The sequence below is a fragment of the Pan paniscus genome, chromosome 13 (genome assembly GCF_029289425.2).
Source record: "Pan paniscus chromosome 13, NHGRI_mPanPan1-v2.0_pri, whole genome shotgun sequence".
Taxonomy (NCBI): domain Eukaryota; kingdom Metazoa; phylum Chordata; class Mammalia; order Primates; family Hominidae; genus Pan; species Pan paniscus.
The window spans coordinates 61,472,008-61,491,159 of NC_073262.2; the positions used below are offsets into that span (position 1 = coordinate 61,472,008).

Genomic DNA, 19,152 nt, shown 5'->3' on the forward strand with positions numbered 1-19,152 from the left:
TTACATTGCAGGTGCACTATACACACTTGAGGGATCAACAGTTGGAGAGAAAAAGAATTCCACTGAACTCCATCCTCTCCCTTTCCTCCTGTGAGAAAAAAAGAAAGAAAGGAATATCCTGTCTCCTGCAGACGTCTACCTTGCCTTCCCAGATGGAGGGAAGAAGAAAGTCTTCTTCTAAGAGAAAACTTGCCAAGGAGATGCAGGTTTCCCGGAGAGCTGGATGACAAGCCCTGTTGCTGCTCAGCAATGCCCTTAAGGGGCCCTGCCCCCTGCCTTTATAAAGCCGGTGCGGTGGTGGGGCAGCCACAGCTGGCATTCGGCCTCCAGAGCACCAGCACTGGCACTGGCACTGGCACACGCTATGGCAAATGAAGTGCAAGACCTGCTCTCCCCTCGGAAAGGGGGACATCCTCCTGCAGGTAGGCTGCCACCTGCCCTCAGTCCTGCAGGCTGTTGCTGCTCCCCTCTTCCACCAATGCCTTCCATGGAGCACCCCAACAGACGGAAGCTTCTCTGTCTACCCAGTATGACTTTAACTCCATGCAGCCTGACTTCCTCTTATGTCTTTGATCCTTCTTAGCTTGTATGTAAAGCCACCCGGGGATTTGTCAGACCCCCAGTGAGTTAAAACCTAATTACCTACGGGAGTGTATGGATTTGGGGCTAGTGGAAAGGCATAGGTAGAGAGGTTGCACCTTTCCTCCCTCGAGGCAGCATGCCTTTCTCGGGGCCCTGGCTGTAGATTAGCAGTGACACATCTACACCAGGAAGATGATTTGCTACCATGGAAACCTTTCTCTTTAGAGGTTCCAGCTGTAAGACTCAGTCTCCCCAAGATGCCTGTGCATCATGTGACTTCCTACCCAGGCAAAGCAGCTTCTGCACAGACGACAACAATCACATTTCCTTCTCCCTCCTCAGGCTTTGGGGATGTATTTACCTGTCAACAAGCTGAGAAGTACTTTTAAATAAAGACACAGCACTTGAGGAGGCTGACTGGAAAAAGTAGCTGTCAAGGTGTTTGCAAAGCATCCATAGTTGTCTTTTTTTTAATTTATGCTATCTATATTGACTCTCTGGAATATGGAAATTAGTTTTATTGTACTTAACCATATGTTCATATAGATTGGCTAAGGTGTACAGGCCTATTTTTAGTCAGTTTTATATTCTTCCAACTGCTTTCCTTCTTTTTTACTGAAGAAAGACCTCAAAAGCTTGACTGCTTCGTTCTTGCCTTTCTCCATTTACAAAAACATATTTACTGTCTAATTCTCTGGCACCTCTAGGCCAAGGTTATTTCAATAATTTTTGCTGCAGAGGGTGATGGCAGGTATCGTCTTCGCAGAGAGTCAAAATGTAACATTGTTTTGGTGGGTTTCCGGCTGGTAGCCTGGCCAGAAAGAGTCCAGATTTTACTACTCATTCTGAGTTTCCAGCTCTAGACATCTTGGTCTGATCTCCTCTGGTAGATTACTGATGTTTTATATTTGTAATCAAATTTAGCAATATTTAACATTACCTATATTTAAAGTTAATTATGCTAGCTAATAGTCAGGAAGTATATATGCAAATCATTGGAAGACAGGCTCCTTACATAGACAAAGACAAAAGAAAAAAGAATTCCATTCTCATTATGTCGTTTCCACTCCAACCCTTCATAAAATGGCTAAGATGAAACCTGTTTTGCTAAACTACATTTATGCACAAAGAACACAGACATAAACTCATAAACTTCACCAAATGAAAGTTCGAATGAAACCACCGGGAACTTTCTGTCCCCACCACTAATGATTGCTAATTACTCTGTGTACATAGCACACCATGACTCCATCAAGCATGTCACAATGCCTCTGGCATGACAATTAATTATTATGAACTGTGACACTACAGATAAGAGGTTTTGGATAATTAGAATGGAGATGAAGGCAGACTTTTGCCTCCCCACTGAGCACAAGGGAACAAAGAAGTGTCATCCTTCAGCCTGTCTTGCCACTAATTTTAAGTCTGAATCTGTTTGTGGTGGTGCAAAATTGTATTTATGGAACAAAAACAAGTGCCAAAATTCTATTAATTTTTCACTTGATTTTTATAAGCAAAATACAGATCCCTAAAAGTGGGAAGAAGATATGATTCGGTGGGGAGGGTGGGACATACATAGCCTTTGGAATCAGACAGACCTGGGTTTGAACCTCAACTTCATTTCACATCTTCAAGCCTGAGTTTCCTCATCTCTGAAACAGGATGCAATAAATAACATCTATCTAGTAAGTTTGTTGTAATGATTAAAAGAGATCACCTCTGTAAAGTATCTGGCACCTGAATGTTAGCCCCCTTAAAATGCAGGCCCGGTAGAACACATCACTATCAAAAGAAATTATCCTCCCCAATTTCAAGACATCCTGATGCTGGAGCGGCATTAGACACTACTGCAGTAGTCGGAACAGAAAGAAACTGCAATGGAAAAAATATGTGCCTATCCCATCACAGTTAAAAATGAAATCACTCAGCTGGGCACAGTAGCTCACGCCTGTAATCCCAGCACTTTGGGAGGCCGAGGTGGGTGGATCACCTGAGGTCAGGAGTTCAAGACCAGCCTGGCCAACATGGTGAAACCCCATCTCTACTAAAAATACAAAAATTAGCCAGGCATGGTGGCACGTGCCTGTAATCCCAGCTACTTGGGAGGCTGAGGCAGGAGAATCCCTTGAACCCAGGAGGCAGAGGTTGCGGTGAGCCAAGACCATGCCACTGCACTCCAGCCTGGGCAACAAGAGTGAGACCCCATCTGAAAAAAAAAAAAAAATCACTTAGAAGTCAGCCAGCTGCATCCCTTTCCTACCTATCTATGGAGCGGTCAATGGTTTCACTTTAATGTATATTAATATAATATATTGCATCTCTGATAGCCCTGGTTATACATTTATGCTGTGAAATGAGACTACATAAAACACAAGGTGGCCTGGGCTCCAGTAAGCAGAACTTGGAATTTTCTGCTTTCTTGATTTGTCTCACTCTCACTTTCAGAAGAACCCCATTATATGAACAGCAGCACCAAAAATGTGTGAGTAGAAGGTGACCCCAGGAAGCCAGATATATGATGAATAGAAAGAAGAGCAGTGGTTCATGACTTTTTCTATATTTCCTGCACTTTTTAATTGGGTCTAAGCCAAATGAATCAGAGCCATTAGAGGTGTTGCCACTGAATCCCTAAAGAGAATATGTTTTCTGACTCATTAAAGAGAGAAGGAAGTTGGAGGGGGAGTATGACCAATTGTAAAACTAATGCAGAAAATGGGGGACAACCATAAACTGCATATGGACCACGGTCATTTGAAAACCCTCACACACTCCAAAGGCTTGAATCTCTCAATTCCATCTGCTCAAGTCAACTTGGGGGCATTGGAACAGGACAGAACCATGAAGTTAGAAGAGAGAGGCTGTGAGATTCACCTCCTCCTGCCCCAGGGGACAGGGATTTGAGGACTGCAAGAACAGCTGCCATTCGCTCAATGCTGACTGCACCTGGCACAGCAAAGAGACTTCTAGACGTGGCAACAGCCCTGCAGATGGGTGATGTTTCATGGAAGAGCAAACAGAGACTCAGTGAGATTGAGGGACTTGCCGAAAACCACACAGCCAGTGGGAAGTGGAGCTGGAATTGGAAAATGAAGCTGACCTCATGTCAAAGCCCTCTTACTCTAAAGCCTTTTCTGTTTGCTCCACAACCTTCTCTTGATGAGGGTTTTGGGGGTCTTGATTGGCAGCCTAAAATTTCCTAATAAATTAACTGTGAATGCAAAGTGAGCATTTTGCAAACATCTAAACTTTTCATTAAACCTTCAAATACATGTTCTCATTCACAAGGCAGAGTTTGCACAAACCTTTGTGCCTTTCAGCTTTTTCACATACATTGTCCATGGATTTGTGAAGGAAAAAGCCTAATTTTTTTGCAGGCTTATGTTTATCTTCACTACTCTCTACCGAAAACTGTGAAAAAGATTGGAAAATCTTAGCTGGAAAATTATTATTTAGAATTCTAAACTAAATTATGTATTTTTAAAAATTTATAAACTACAAAAGCAGTCACAAGAGTATAATTCTCATGCAGAGATGGGAAAGCAAAGCTTCATTTTCCCTGCTTAAATTTAGGTTTTCTAGTGAAATTATCTAAAAGAGCATCTCCCTTTTTTACATTGTCTATCTCTAGTTCATCTTCATTATTGAAAGGACTGAAAGTCTTAATTTACATATTTGTACTCAAAATCCTGTTAAAATGTTAAATCAGTTCATATTTTCCTTTGCCCAATTCCAATTGATCTTTCTGCAAAGGTTCAAAAGGCAGGATAGTCCCAAACATGGAGTTACGTAAAGGATTACAAACTTAAATGGATCGATTTGGATACAGTGAAACTTTGAAAAGGTCTCTTGAGTCAGAGGTATCTAGTATAAGCAAAATGAGCAAGAATCTGATTGTGTTGCATTGTAAATAATGGCTTGTCTAGACCCCAGGAGATCATTGTGATCAGTGTTCCCTGCAGAGATTTTAAGATGACCCTCCCACAAACTGACTCCACCTGGTTCAGTCACCCCAATGTAGTGAGAGCCCAAATCTATATCAGTGTATCCATCTGTAGTCTAGGGATATTATCTTCTGCTTCTTTCTACTGTACATAGATGACCGAGTAAGATCAGCTACCAGAACAAGTTTGGTACCAGCTACCAGAACAAGAACTCTGTTCTGGAAATCCAATGTGTGTTTCCCTTATGCTTCCAAAATTGCTGAGTTAGAGCCTACAGCCCTATGACAGAGAGGATTTAAAGACTGCTGGATGGAAGTAGGAATCTTTATGGGGAGGACTTTTTCTTCTTCCCCCTAAAATGTCTATCTTATTGTTCCTAAGGATGAGGAACTCCCATGTTTATGGTTTAGCTGGGTGTGGTGGCAGGCGCCTATAGTCCCAGCTAATCGGGAGGCAGAGGCAGGAGAATCACTTGAACTTGGGAGGCAGAGGTTTCAGTGAGCCGAGATCACTCCATGGCACTCCAGCCTGGTGACAGAGAGAGACTCCGTCTCAAAAAAAAAAAAAAAAAAAAAAAATTTTTTTTGGCAATTATTTCTTTGTTAAGTGCCTTATGTTCTTTCCAAAGAGAAAGAAGTGATGGATCTTTTTTAGAGGTAGATGAAAAGAGTTGAAATTATAATAAGGACTTTATAATAAACATAATCTAGTTCAACTTCCACTGAATTCCCCAAAGTTCTCCTAAGGTATTCATGACAAAAGAACTTCTTTCCTTCACTTTAATACACTGAGGTACAAAAAACTCGTTATTGTATTAGGCAATCTATTTCATGTTGAATAAGACAAGCTGTTACAAGTAGCTAGACTGTACCTTTCTGGAACTCTTAGTCTTTGGTCTTCGTTCTCACCTCTGGAACCACATAAAATAAATATAAATAATAATTAGTAATTAGTAAGTGCCTACCATGCACCAGGTTCATATGTCACCTCTATTTTCTGACAGCAATAGTCAGTATTATTCCCCATTGAAGGACGTGGAGACAGTCTGAGAGCAGTTTTAAGTGTCCTACTCACAGTCACAGAGCTTAGGAGGAATAGAGTTGTCCAACCCTACATAACATGTCCTCACCAGTAAACTGCTCCTCTGCCCTCATGACAGCCCTTCAGATCTTTGAAGATGGCTCCCTAAGTTCTCTCGAGTCTTTGCTTTTTCAGGAGTTATCTTACTAGATTCCCTAGTTCCTCATGTAGCATGTCTGCCTTCACTCTGGTCACTCTCCTCTGAAGATTCCCAGATTGTCAATGTCCTTCCAAATGAGTGGTACAGAACTCAGCATTCCAAAGATCTTCTTTTCTTTTCCTTTTTTTTTTTTTTTTAGACAAAATCTCACTCTGTCACCCAGGCTGGAGTGCAGTGGTGCAATCTCAGCTCCCTGCAACCTCTGCCTCCCAGGTTCAAGCAATTCTCCTGTCTCAGCCTCCCAAATAGTGGCTGGGACTACCGGCAATCGCCACCACACCCAGCTAATTTTTGTATTTTTAGTAGAGATGGGATTTCGCCCTGTTGGTCAGGCTGGTCTTGAACTCCTAACCTCAGGTGATCCACCTGCCTCGGCCTCCCAAAGTGCTGGGATTACAGGTGTGAGCCATCATGCCCAGCCAGGTCTTCTCATCTTTAACTAAAACAATTTTGCTTCTATATTTGGTAATAATAATTAATCCAGGTAGAAGAAAATGTGTAGGAATAATAGCATCAGGGAAAGCAAAAGGAACACTAACAAGAAAATAATTACAGCACACTATATATGAAAGGCACTTGTCATAAGGAGAATGAAAAATACTGTTGGGAGGTATATCAAAGGCCCCAGAGCTCTTATTTGATTCTTCTTAGCATTAAGCAACAGTGCTATGAGCAGACGCCATCTCCCATACAGAGGCACACACGCCTCAAACATTCTTTGGGAAAAAGCCCATCCCTTGATTTATTTCACCTGTATTCCATGGCTATTCAGAAATGTTTCCATATAATTTCATTTTTGTTGCTGATTACTTTGTATGCCATATGCGTGTGTATAAATAATTTATGTATATAAAGAATGTGTGTATATATATATAATTTAAAGCAGATAATGTATAAAGATAGCATTTTCTGAGGCTTATATACAAAAATCAATATTTTTTAAACTTGGTAATTCAAATGACCAAATGGAGTTTATTCCATGAATGCAGGAATAGTTGAATAGTAAAACCACAGATCTTAGTGATACAAAACCCATAAGAGATTGACAAGGTCACATAAAAACAGCAAATTTCTGACTGGCAAAAACATTATCAATAAAGTCAAAAAGCAGTAACCGGTACAATATAATATTTTATATTTGCAATGTATCTCATGGAAAAAGAGCTCCTATAAATTGGTAAGAAAAAGATAGGAAAAAGACTAGCAATCCAATTGAAAAGGACAAAAGATTTGAACAGCTTACAGAAAAGGAAATGCAAATGGCTTCTAAAACACAGAACCAAGCTCAACCTTTAATACAACATGAGAAATGAGAATTAAAACAGTGAGATACCTTTGTCTATTTTGTAACTTACTGGCTGACAAAACCAAACACTTTGTAGCTCGCATTGTTAACAGGGGTATGGAGGAACAACAACTGTCATCGTGGCTGGTGAGATTCTAAACTGGTGCAACCTCTGCTAAGGGCAATTTGGCAAGATTTAACAAAATTCCAAACACGCACACTCTTAAGAACTAACAAGATCACTTTTAGGAATTTCCCCCACAGGTATGCTTGTATTTGTGCAAAATTATGTATCTAAAACTGTTAGGAGAGCAAGAACCTAAAAGAGCCAGAGTGACATCATTTGAAAATCACCTCCATCTTAGAATGAGCGAGGCACATTCCTTGCTAGTCACAACCGCATGATGCTAAGATGTTTACAGCTGAGGAAGCAGCTTGGTAATGCCTGCAAGAACAAACTCTTACAACCACAGAAAGTCCAGATGTGCCAATACCCATAATGATAATGCTTTCAAGATAGTAACAGTTATGCTTTGATGTACTCACACACCAAATCGTCAAGGATGGTTTTCTTTACATCAGTAGAATAATAAATCTTGTCATGTTGCCTGCTCACCTGCATGTAGTCACAGTTTAGTCTTTACATAGACAAGACCCCTATATAAGAAAAACTGAAAAACAGTGTGTTTGTGCACTCACTTTCTGAGGACACCCTACTCTGTAATGGAGTCGTTTCTAATAAACTTGCTTATTTCACTGAGCTCTGTGCCTCGCCTTGAATTTCTTCCTGTGCAAGATCCAAGAACCCTTTTTTGGATTCTGGATCAAGACACCTCTTTCTGGTAACAAAAGGATATTCACTGCAGCATTGTTTGTGATAGCAGTAGATTAGAAACACATGAAATGTCCAACATTAGGGAACTGGTTAAGTAAACACAGGATGTTCATACAATAAAATGTTAAAGCAGATGTTAAAAAGAAAAACACACAAATGATATATAGAGATATAGATGTAGATGTAAATATAGATTTGGAACTTTCTCTAAAATATGTGATTAAGTGAAGAAAATAAACAAGATGTAGAGCAATGTGTACCTTAGGCTACCATTTTATAAAAAATAAAACCTGAGTGTATGTGTAGAATAACTGTGGATGAAGACACAGGAAGCTTATAACATTAGCAGTATCTTGGGAGATAATCTAGGAAGTTGGAAAATCATTGTAGGAGGGAGACTGCAGACCTTTTTATGGCTTTTGAATTTTGGGCCTTATGCAGATAAGATAACCAAGACAATAAATTAAGTAATAATTGTAAAGAACAATGATGAAGTCAGTTCACAAGGGCACAGAAAAATAGAATACATTTTCTTTATTTTTCACTTTATTGGACCACAGTTTTAGAAAATCACCAATCTGGCATTTTCATAAAAAGAATTAACAGGTTCAAACAAATCAATGTCCATTTAGCTTTTTCTCATCTGAGCTTGTCAGATTTTAGATGTGCAAATTTCCTGGGAACAGAAAAAAAGCATTTGCTTTGACTTGCTATCTTGAAATGGGTTGTTCCTTTTCAAAAGTTGATTTCATCTGACATTGTTAAACACTTGAATTGCTGTTAGGTCATCTGTAGCCTAATTAACACTAATTGATCACTTGAATGGCAGGATTATTAACGCAGTTTAATTACTCATTAGAACATCTGAGCTTGGCCAACACCGGAGTTTTGGGGTCTGGATGGAAGGTGGGTATCTGGTAGAATCAGAACCATCTCTGTTGAATTAAATGCCTTTTATCACTGTGTGCACTGACTTTTGGCTCATCTCTCAGAATCTGGCTTTTGAAAGCTTTGGTTGGAAAAAAAAATGCAAGCCACGCACAACTTTAATCTGGTGGGAAAACAGAGGGTCATGTTGTAATTGTCGGTTGCTATTGTGGGGAATGTAATTGGTTTGATAATAAGAAAAAATGTTTTTCAGTGAAATGCCTAAGGGAGTATGTTGTTATTCTCCTCCCCAAATCTAAGGTGTAACCTCTGCTTTTTCAGTCTTGGTTCCACTTCTCTGAGCATAAACAAGTAGCTCTCAGCCCTTCCTCCACCCACACCTGGTTTGCCAATAAAATATATATATTTTTTTATTGTGTTGTTTTATACAAACGTTTAGATCTTTAAAAAATAAGTTCAAAAATTATTTTCAAATCTAAAGTCATACCTTTAATAACAAAGCAAGCCTTCTCTCACTGTTCTAACTTCCATGCTGATTTTTATCTGTTTGTAGTAAAAGCTGGAGGAATGAGAATTTCCAAAAAACAAGAAATTGGCATCTTGGAAAGACATACCAAAAAAACAGGATTCGAGAAAACAAGGTAGGGACTCTTAATTTTTCTCCATCGCCTTGAGGAGTTTTGAGTGACTCTGCCTCCAGGAGTTATTTTAGAACAAACCAAGGCTCCCTATGCCTTTGGAGGCAGCCAGAGAAGGGGGCAGGAGGGGGAGGGCGTGATCCGTGGTGACTTAGGGTGAGGGGTGGGGAAAGGTAGGTGGCTACCCTCTGGAGGGATCCCTCTGAGAGGGCTCCCATCACGACTCCCACCCATTCTCCTCCTGTCTGCATCCAGCCCAGCAGCCTTGCACTTAATAGGCACAGTCCTACATGCATCCAAACCTGACACCCATCCTTTTATCCTATTTTCAGATCAGCCTTTAAAATATTGTTCCTAGGCTGGCTCTGTTTTCATAATATGCTGTCTGCTGAAGTAAATGTCCTGAATTAAAAATAAATGTCTTTTTTGTTTTAAACCCATCACTGAATTATTTAGAAAGTAATGGCCACTGTATTTGGCATAGCCAGAAAGCACATAGGTACCGAGCAGCCTCCCCGCTGCTCCTTCCACCATAACATTGACGCCTGCCCTATTCTCAGAACTCAGCAGAGAGCTGTGGGCTGGATCAGGTAAGCAAATGGCCCAACCAGTCTAGGCCTTGGGTAAGGAAAACCAGAGCATTTCAAAAAACAAGAAACACGCAGAACTGTTTCTTTCTGAGGAGTGTTTCAGAGACTATTAATTTTGAAATGGTTTCCACAGATCAGTTGATGAGTAATTCAAAAGGATCTGAGTAGAGGATGCTCCAGGCACCTCCATAAGAGTTAAACCATATCAGAAAGAGAATGGAAATAGACAATGCACTTCTTTGACTCTTTTCTATAAAATTATTTTTAAATCACTTTTAAAGATTGCTTCCTAATTTCTGGGAAGACATTTTTTGAGGATTTGCCTCCCTCCACTTTAGAATGAAATACTGATTCGCTCCATTAGCAGCAAGTCATTTGTTATTTCTGATATCAGAAACTAACCATCACATGACAAAAGGGAAGCTGTGCGTCCTCAAGAGTGGAGGTCACATGTTATTTGTCTTCTGACCCAGCATCTAGGACAGTTCCTAGAATAGTGAATGCATTCTGTAAATGATATCAGACTGCGATTGAATTGCAAGCTGATTAACTTTGAGACCTATTCATTCTGTATCTAAAACCTGAGTCAAGCATGTGCCCTGCTTATTGTGACATTAGTTAACCTGCCTGAGCCAGGGGCTCAGGAACTAAAGCGTCTTATCTTGGAAATGACTTACTAGTGGACAGCCAAAGGACAGGTCATTCATTTCTCTGCATCTCAGAAAAATGGGACTTACTATTAATTCTAACATCCACTGAACAATGCAGGCAGGGGAGTTGGCTAGAGAGTAATAAGATGGTGATTGGAATCTTCTTTAAAAACTCAATTGTTTTCTAATAGTCGTTAAATGACAGGAATTGGACTTTTACAGAACTTAAACAGCAAAAGATAGCTCTTGCCCTAAGTACCAGGGACAGAAACAGGTTATGCGGAGCTTGAATCTTATGGACTTTCAGGGCCATTTTAAAAGAAAAATAACCAAAAATGACCGATATGAAATGGGTAGGGCCCCTCCCAGGGCCTTGGGAGGAGCCACTGTGGCAGGAGACCCTAGGCTTAAATATCATTAGCTCCACATATATCCCCCTCTGCTATTTACATCTCCTAGCAGGGCATGTGCACAGGATAGGAAAGCCTTGTTTTCATGGACAAACACTCCTTTGTACGTCATCTTAGAGAATAGCTTTTTAAAAATATGCTCTAGACCAGAATTTTCCAAACATCATCAATCCATGTCCACTTCCTAATAGCTTCTACAAACCAACACAAACCATCCAGAAAAAAAAAAATATGCCAAGTGCAGAGTTTCTTCAAGACATTGTACTGTAGATTTGGCCCTGATTGAAACTCTCCTACAAAATAACTTGGCCTGAGAGAAAGAAGCCAGATGCAAAAGAGTACAAGCTGTAGACGGTTCATTTTATGAAGCACAAAAACAGTCAAAACTAGTCTTTGGGGCTATAAATGAGGATAGCAGTTATCCTTAGGGGCAGCTGGTTTGACTAGTGGTTTCAATTTTATTCAATCTATATGCTTATAGCATGTGCATGTTTCTGTATGTATATCATATTTCAATAAAAAGGTAAAAAAAAATGGCTAGGCACAGTGGCTCACGCCTGTAATCCCAGCACTTTGGGAAGCTGAGGCGAGTGGATCACCTGAGGTTAGGAGTTCAAGATCAGCCTGGCTAACATGGTGAAACCCTGTTTCTACTAAAAATACAAAAAATTAGCCAGGCATGGTGGTGCATGCCTGTAATCCCAGCTACTTGGGAGGCTGAGGCAGGAGAATCGCTTGAACCCAGGAGGCAGAGGTTGCAGTGAGCCGAGATCATACCATTGCACTCCAGCTTGGGCAACAAGAGCGAAACTGTGTCTCAGAAAAAAAAAAAATAATAATAATAATAATAATTTGGCCTGCAAAGCTTGTTGTGTGTAGCACATAGGTACACAGAGGCAAAATCTGTGTCTTCTAGATGTTCCTAAGCAAAGTGAAAGCATAAAAGGCTGAAGAGACAACCCTCTATAAATCATGTGGCCTTTTCAGTGGGAAAATTTTTTAAGTCCTGTTCAAAGTTTCTTTTCATCTTCACAGTGCCATTGCAAATGTTGCCAAAATACAGACACTGGATGCCCTGAATGACACACTGGAGAAGGTGAGCCGTGGGCAAATCACATAGTGCTCCAAGTCAATCTGCCCAGTGGATCCGGCTGCATGGGTGAATGAGCGGATGACCACTGAGGTTTTTTCCAACCCAGAGGTTTGATGTCCTTGTGAAAGAATTTGTTCTCTGTCAGAGGAACACAAAGTGATTTGAGTGGGAGAAGCTGCTTCTCTCAAATTCCTAAAGTGTCCATTTAATAAATCATTTCAAAAATAAGATAAGAAAGTGGGAATCATGATGCTGAGTTTGCAGAATGGTACTTTGCCATCCCAAATATTTCTTGGAAACATTGGCATGTTTTTATAAAAGGCAGCCTGTGGAGTGGGGCTTCAGCGGTTTTTGACCTTCCTCCCTGCCCCTGCGTTCCTATAAGGAGATATTGATTTGAGGAGAGGGTGGGTGGTAGGGGGTTGCATGGTCTAGGGTTGGAGGAAGGCTGGGCACCAGCTGGGTTTACCCAGTGAAGTCTGCTTATAAAGGTAGTTGACCAGGACTATTTTTATTTCTATATTCTGAATTCCTTCTTTTCTTTTTTTCTTTGAGACAGAGTTTCGCTCTTTTTGCCCAGGCTGGAATGCAATGGTGCGATCTCAGCTCACTGCAACCTCCACCTCCTGGGTTCAAGTGGTTCTCCTGCCTCAGCCTCCCGAGTAGCTGGGATTACAGGCATGTACCACCACCCCCAGTTAATTTTGTATTTTAATAGAGACAGGGTTTCACCATGTTGGCTAGGCTGATCTCGAACTCCTGACCTCAGGCCATCCGGCCACCTCGACCTCCCAAAGTGCTGAGATTAGAGGTGTGAGCCACCTCACCTGGCCATATGTCCTGAATTCCTTCTAGGTAGTTCTAGAAACTCAGAAAACTCTTACCAAGTAGACAGTGGTTTGGTTTTCTGGATTGAAAAGTTTGTTTTCAAATTTTGTAGGTGAGCTGAGTGAGGGCCCTTATTCTATGTCTAGTAGGCAGGTACATTACAGTCAAGGTAATATAGAGCCACTCTTTCTGCTACTGCCATGTTTATGGAAGGCGTGGGACAAAGTGTCCTCTGTAGAAGGAAGACTTGCTGTTGCAGCCAAAATCAGATGCCTGAGGACCACCAGCTCAGCCTTTGAAAAAGATTAGTGCAGCTGGCCTCCGGGCCCCCCATTTGGCACTGGCTTCATCACCATCTGTATGGCCTTGAGCAAGTTATTTATCCTGTGGTTCAGTTACATGTGTGTATAATGGAGGTAAGGAAGAGCGCACAGCTTATAGGGTTGTTACGTGGAGACAATGAGCTCACATACATGAAGGTCTTGGAAGAGTCTCAGCACAGAGTAACCTCTTTGCACTCTGTTAGGGTTAGTAGTATTGGTTTTTATGACAGTGAAATAAGACAGTTTATCTAAAGTCCATGATGTTACAGGGCAGATTGTACAAGGTAAGATCTTGATGATGAGCCATAGCTACAGAGCCTTCTCACATGTGAGCCTTGGTTCTCCACTCAGGTCGATTTAGGGTGAAGTCATAAGTGACTCTCTGCCTTCCTGGCTTCAGAGGCAGGGCTGGTGCATGACACCCTGTAACATAAGCTGCCTGCTCACACATCTTATATTCTCTTGCTCCCACCCACTAAACACCACTTCCTTAGGGCAAGGGAATGCTCACAGTTGTAAGTGGAAATGGATAGAATAGACATGTTCCCCTAAAATATTTGTTAACTCGAAATAAAGTATTGAAAAGGAATGGTCAATAAAGGTTGGTCATGCTGTGTATTAGGTATGATGCCAGAGTTTACGTTCTGTTCTTATAGACATGTGATATGCTTATGTCTTTGACATATCACCTCTTTATTTCAAAGGTAAAAAGAATAATCTCTTCCCTAAGTAACAATACTTAACAACAATAATCAGTTGTATTTGGAAACCATAAGAGAACATTGAGATGGTGTGCTGTTAGAAATATTTTTAACAGGCCGGGCACGGTGGCTCACGCCTGTAATCCCAGCACTTTGCGAGGCTGATGTGGGCGGATCACAAGTCAGGAGTTCAAGACCAGCCTGGCCAATATGGTGAAACTCCATCTCTACTGAAAATACAAAAATTAGCCTGGCGTGGTGGCAGGTACCTGTAGTCCCAGCTACTCAGGAGGCTGAGGCAGGAGAATTGCTTGAACCCGGGAGGTGGAGGTTGCAGTGAGCCGAGATCATGCCACTGTACTCCAGCCTGGGCTACAGAGCGAGACTCCATCTCAAAAAAAAAAAAAAGAAAAGAAAAGAAAAGAAACATTTTTAACAGAAACTATACCTATTTTTTAAAATATACCTTTGTGCTCAGCTCAGTGTTTAGTGGAGTAGGACTGTGGCTAAGATTGCACGGGTTACTGGTTAGGACAGCAGGTCCTGGCATCAGCCATAGGCTGCCGGGTTCCTGTGCTGGCTGTGTCTCTTACTAGCTTTTTGTCCTGGGGCAGGTTTCTTCACTTTTTTGTGCTCCTCTTTCCTTATCTGTAAATGGGAGTGTGAGTACCAGTATCTACTTCATAGGGACATGTTGAGAGTAGAATGAAGTTACATAATACATGCACAGTGCTAGGATACTTAGCCCTCAGCAAGTAATATCTTCTGTTCCCAGGCCTGCATCCTGCCTTCACTTGGAATCCCAGGTAAAGCGTAAGGCACCAGCAACAAAAATAAGCTCCAAGATTACCATAAGGGACTATCTCAAAAACGAACATTGGTAGAATCCATGTGTTTCCATATAGCTAAGAAAAATCTCACCGAATCCATCATTCAACCTGAAACCTAGTAAGATTTCACAATAAAGGTCAACCTGGGGTTGACACCTGCTGACCACTAGATCTACCAAGATCAGCAGTTGTGTGGGACTGAGTAGGAGGGGTTGATTACAAATGACCAGAGGAAATTTGGGGGAATGATGGGATGGTTACTCATCTTGATTGTGGTTGTAGTCACAAACTGTATGTACTTGTCAAGACTCATAAAGCAGCACATGAAAAAGGGTAAATTTTACTGTAGGTAAATACTTTGATTTTTAAAACTGAGTAGCCATGCTGCATAAACTATACAGGGTGATTCAAAAAATATATGAATCGATATATAAAAGATACAGACATACAGGTATCTTTTAATACATTTTTCCTGCACTACAATGATTCTCCTCACGGTATGTATTGCCACAGAGACCTAACAATATACAGTTGGTCAGAATAAATGCAGTGGCAGAATTGAGAGTCACATCCTCTGCATTTATTAACATGCATTCATGCCCTCAGTTACACTCAAGAACCCATGTTATTTCTCATACTTATTTTAAGAAATTAAGTCTCTAAAGAAACTCCTCTCCATAGGAACTCATCAACCATTCAATCATGGCAGGAAAATTCTCTCTGTATGCTACTCATCTCTGAATTCCTACTTCAAAATCAACATGGGGTTTAAGATTTTGGAGATTGAAAAATAGTCCCCGAAGGGCTGGAATTGTGTAAATCAAAGTGGGAAGCAGCCTAGAATCTACCTCCACAGTATTTCCCCACCTCTCCCCTCCACACAGCCTGCTTTCTCCCACCCTACCTCATTTCTGCTTTCCTCCTCACTCTCCAGCCAGCCTTCCCCACCTCTTGAAGCCCTCAATAAGAGAATTCATGTTGCCCAGTGGCAGAACACATGACATGGTATTCCTGCAGAAAACAGGCTGTGTAGCCCAAAAGCTCTTTAGGCTAGAAATCTGGGAGACCTGGTCTTAGATCAAGTTCCACCCACTACTTAGAAGTTATTTGACCTTTTAGATGTCACGTAACTCCTCTGGGATTTGTGCTCGTTCATTTACTTTTAAAAAATTATTTTAAGGCAGGGAGTGAACAAGAATGATACTGCCAAATATATTAATCCTCTGGACAGTCATGGCAATAAATTTGGCAATAGTTGTGAAACTTCTCAGAACATAAAAGTATCCAGTTAAAACATCCATAATGGGGTTGCGTTATGGTGTGGAGGGGGAAATGCTGAAGCCTGGTTAAAGTTGGGGCTACTTTTCTCAAGCTTCCAGACTTTGGGTCACCACTGCCAAAGCCAGTGAGATGTATGTGAAATGGGATCCTGGGGGAGAGAAAACTATCAAAGGCATCGCAAATTTTAAAAGGCTTCTCTTGTTCTGTAGATTAATATCACTGTAGGAGTATCCCTGAATTTCATTGATGAGAGCTGAATGTTTTGTTTTAAGCAGTTTGCTTAACAGGGTGTGGAAATTTAAGTGCCAATATTCGAGTTGGAAGTTAACACCCTGGAAAGATGAATGAAAGTGCTGCCAGTCTGCTAATACTACCCAACTTCAGGCTCTAAAACAAAACCTGCAGCTGATTTTCTTGCATCTAGAATTTCAGGGCTCTCTAGTCATAAAGACCTCTATCACACTTCTTTTGCTTTTTCTCTGAAATGAAAAATATAGGTTCTGAGGTCGCAGCTACCCAAGATGAAGGTAAATTCTTAATGTGGAAGTTTCTATTGATCCACTTTCTAAGTTCAATATGTTGCCCCTGTAATGGAGCCACAGCAAGGCAGGATCCTTGTACATATACTGGCTTTGAATTCTTTCTCTCGTGGGGTTACCCTAGATTCTCTTACCCTAATGAATGAGACAAGAAACACCTTTCATTCTACAAACACTATCATTTTACAAAGACTAATGATGAAAATTCCACAGCTTCCCCGAAGTTAAAATGTCAGACTAAAACACAGCTGGCTGTAGCTTATACTCTGGAAAGCTGTTTCTACTTATTTGTAGTTTAGACTTGAAAATAAACTTTTCCTATCTCCATTGATATAAAATCTACCACAAAGAATTAGTACATTTAGGAACTGACCATTTTATCGACAGTTTCATCAATTCTGATGGAAGATCCTTTATAGACTCTCCACCCACAGCCCCAAGTCCTACATCAGGATGCCCCTGACTGAGGCAGGTAGGGAGTTGAGAAGGAGAACTTGACTTTCCTGTTATCATATTTTCAAGTTGCTATGAAACCCTGCTCTGGGCACCCCAAAAGCTGTACACTTGTAGCTTAACAATTATGGGCGGTTTCTCTATTATCTTTGCCAGAATTATTCCTACTTTTTTCTCAATCCTGTTGATTTTCTTTTCTTCTCTCAAACTTTCCAGATCAGTTCAGATGGCCATTGGGCCACAGGGGCTGACTTAGTTTCCCAAATATTCTGATCTGTGGCATTCCTCTTCTGAGAAGTAGTTGAGCAGTGCTTTTAGAACTTCGGTTGAATGCCTCAGTTAAAATGTAACCCTTAACACTTCTGTATTGCTGGTGGGAATGTAAAATGATCCAGCTGCTGTGGAAAACAATACAGTGGTTCCTCAAAAAATAAATATAGAATTCCCATATCAGGCTGGACGCGGTGGCTCATAACTCGAATCCTAGCACTTTGGGAGGCCAAGGCAGGAGAATTGCTTGAGCTCAGGAGTTCGAGACCAGCCTGGGCAACATAGAAAGACCTTGTGTCTACTAAAAATATAAAAAATTAGCCCAGCATGGTGGCACATGCCTGAAGTCCCAGTTACTCAGGAGGCTGAGGCAAGAGGACCACTTGAGCCCGGGAGTTCAATGTTGCAGGGAGCAGAGATCACACCCCTACACTCCAGTCTGGGTGACAGAGCAAAACCTCAACTCAAAAAAAAAAAAAAAAAAGAGAAAGAGAGAGAATTGCTGTATGATCCAGCAATTCCACTTCTTCCAATATAATCTTCCCATATATTGGAAGAATTGAAAGTAGGGACTCAGAACAGATATTTGTACACCAATGTTCATAGCTGCATCATTCACAATAGCCAAAAGATGAAGAGATCCTAACCAAGTATTCATCAATGGATGAATGGATAGAAAAAACGTGGTATATATGTATACAATGGAATATTATTTAACCTTAGAAAAGAAGGAAATCTCGACACATACAGTAACATGGATGGACCTTGAAGACATTATGCTAAGTGAAATAAGCCAGACACAAAAGGACAAATATTGAATGATTCTACCTATGGGAGGTACCAAAGTAGTCAGATTCATAGTTATAGAAAGTAGAATGGTGGTTGCCAGGGGCTTGGAGGAGGAGGGAATGGAGAATTACTGTTTAATTGGTACCGAGTCTCAGTTTAGGATGATGAAAAAGTTCTGGAGGTGGATGGTGTTGATAGCTGTGCAATAATGTGAGTGTATTTAGCACCACTGGACTAACTGTACACACACTTTAAAATGGTTAAAATGGCAAGTTTTATGTTTTGTATATCTTAGCACAATTTTTTTAGATGCCCAAACGATGTAGCCTCTAAATTGTGGAGATCACCCTGGAGGTGATCAAATAACAAGTTAGTGCCCAACTAAGCAGCAAATATCTTCTATCACTTATTCTAACACTACTCTCCTCTCCTTTTTCTTTTTTCTTTTTTTTCTTTTTTTTTTTTTTTGAGACGGAATCTTGCTCTGTCACCCAGGCTGGAGTGCAGTGACCCGATCTTGGCTCACTGCAACCTCCGCCTCCTGGGTTCATGCCATTCTCCTGCCTCAGCCTCCAGAGTAGCTGGGACTACAGGCGCTCACCACCATGCCCAGCTAATTTTTCATATTTTTAGTAGAGATGGGGTTTCACCGTGTTAGCCAGGATGGTCTCGATCGCCTGACCTCATGATCCGCCCGCCTTGGCCTCCCAAAGTGCTGGGATTGCAGGCGTGAGCCACCGAGCCCGGCTGCCTTTCCTTTTTCTTTTCCTACCTCCACCCATCATCTCTTTCACACTTAAGAACAACAATCAACATGTGGCTTTCTTTGTTCCAGTCCCAACTTATCCTCTTACCCTCCCTTACCTTGGCTGATTGCCCAAATTTCTGTTATATCAGAGTTTTTTTGTTTGTTTGCCTTCTCACCCACTTTTACCTTAACTGACTTGTCACATTTTTCTTCCTACCTGCAATCTCTCAATATGATT

General features: G+C 41.1%; 1 protein-coding gene across 3 annotated transcripts in view; it reads left to right on the forward strand.

The window, feature by feature from the left end:
• The first annotated feature begins 301 nt into the window (after positions 1-301).
• DAPL1 (death associated protein like 1) overlaps positions 302-19,152 on the forward strand; it is a 67,352-nt gene continuing 48,501 nt past the window's right edge. For 2 of the 3 annotated variants that reach the window (XM_055108608.2, XM_003832698.5), the window contains exons 1-3: positions 302-422; positions 9,325-9,412; positions 12,095-12,155. In XM_055108608.2, the coding sequence (XP_054964583.1) occupies positions 365-422; positions 9,325-9,412; positions 12,095-12,155 (207 nt within the window). In that variant the 5' untranslated portion in view covers positions 302-364. Of the gene's footprint in view, positions 423-9,324; positions 9,413-12,094; positions 12,156-12,711; positions 13,168-19,152 lie in introns of those variants that run through there. The other variant, XM_055108607.1, reaches the window with a different exon arrangement.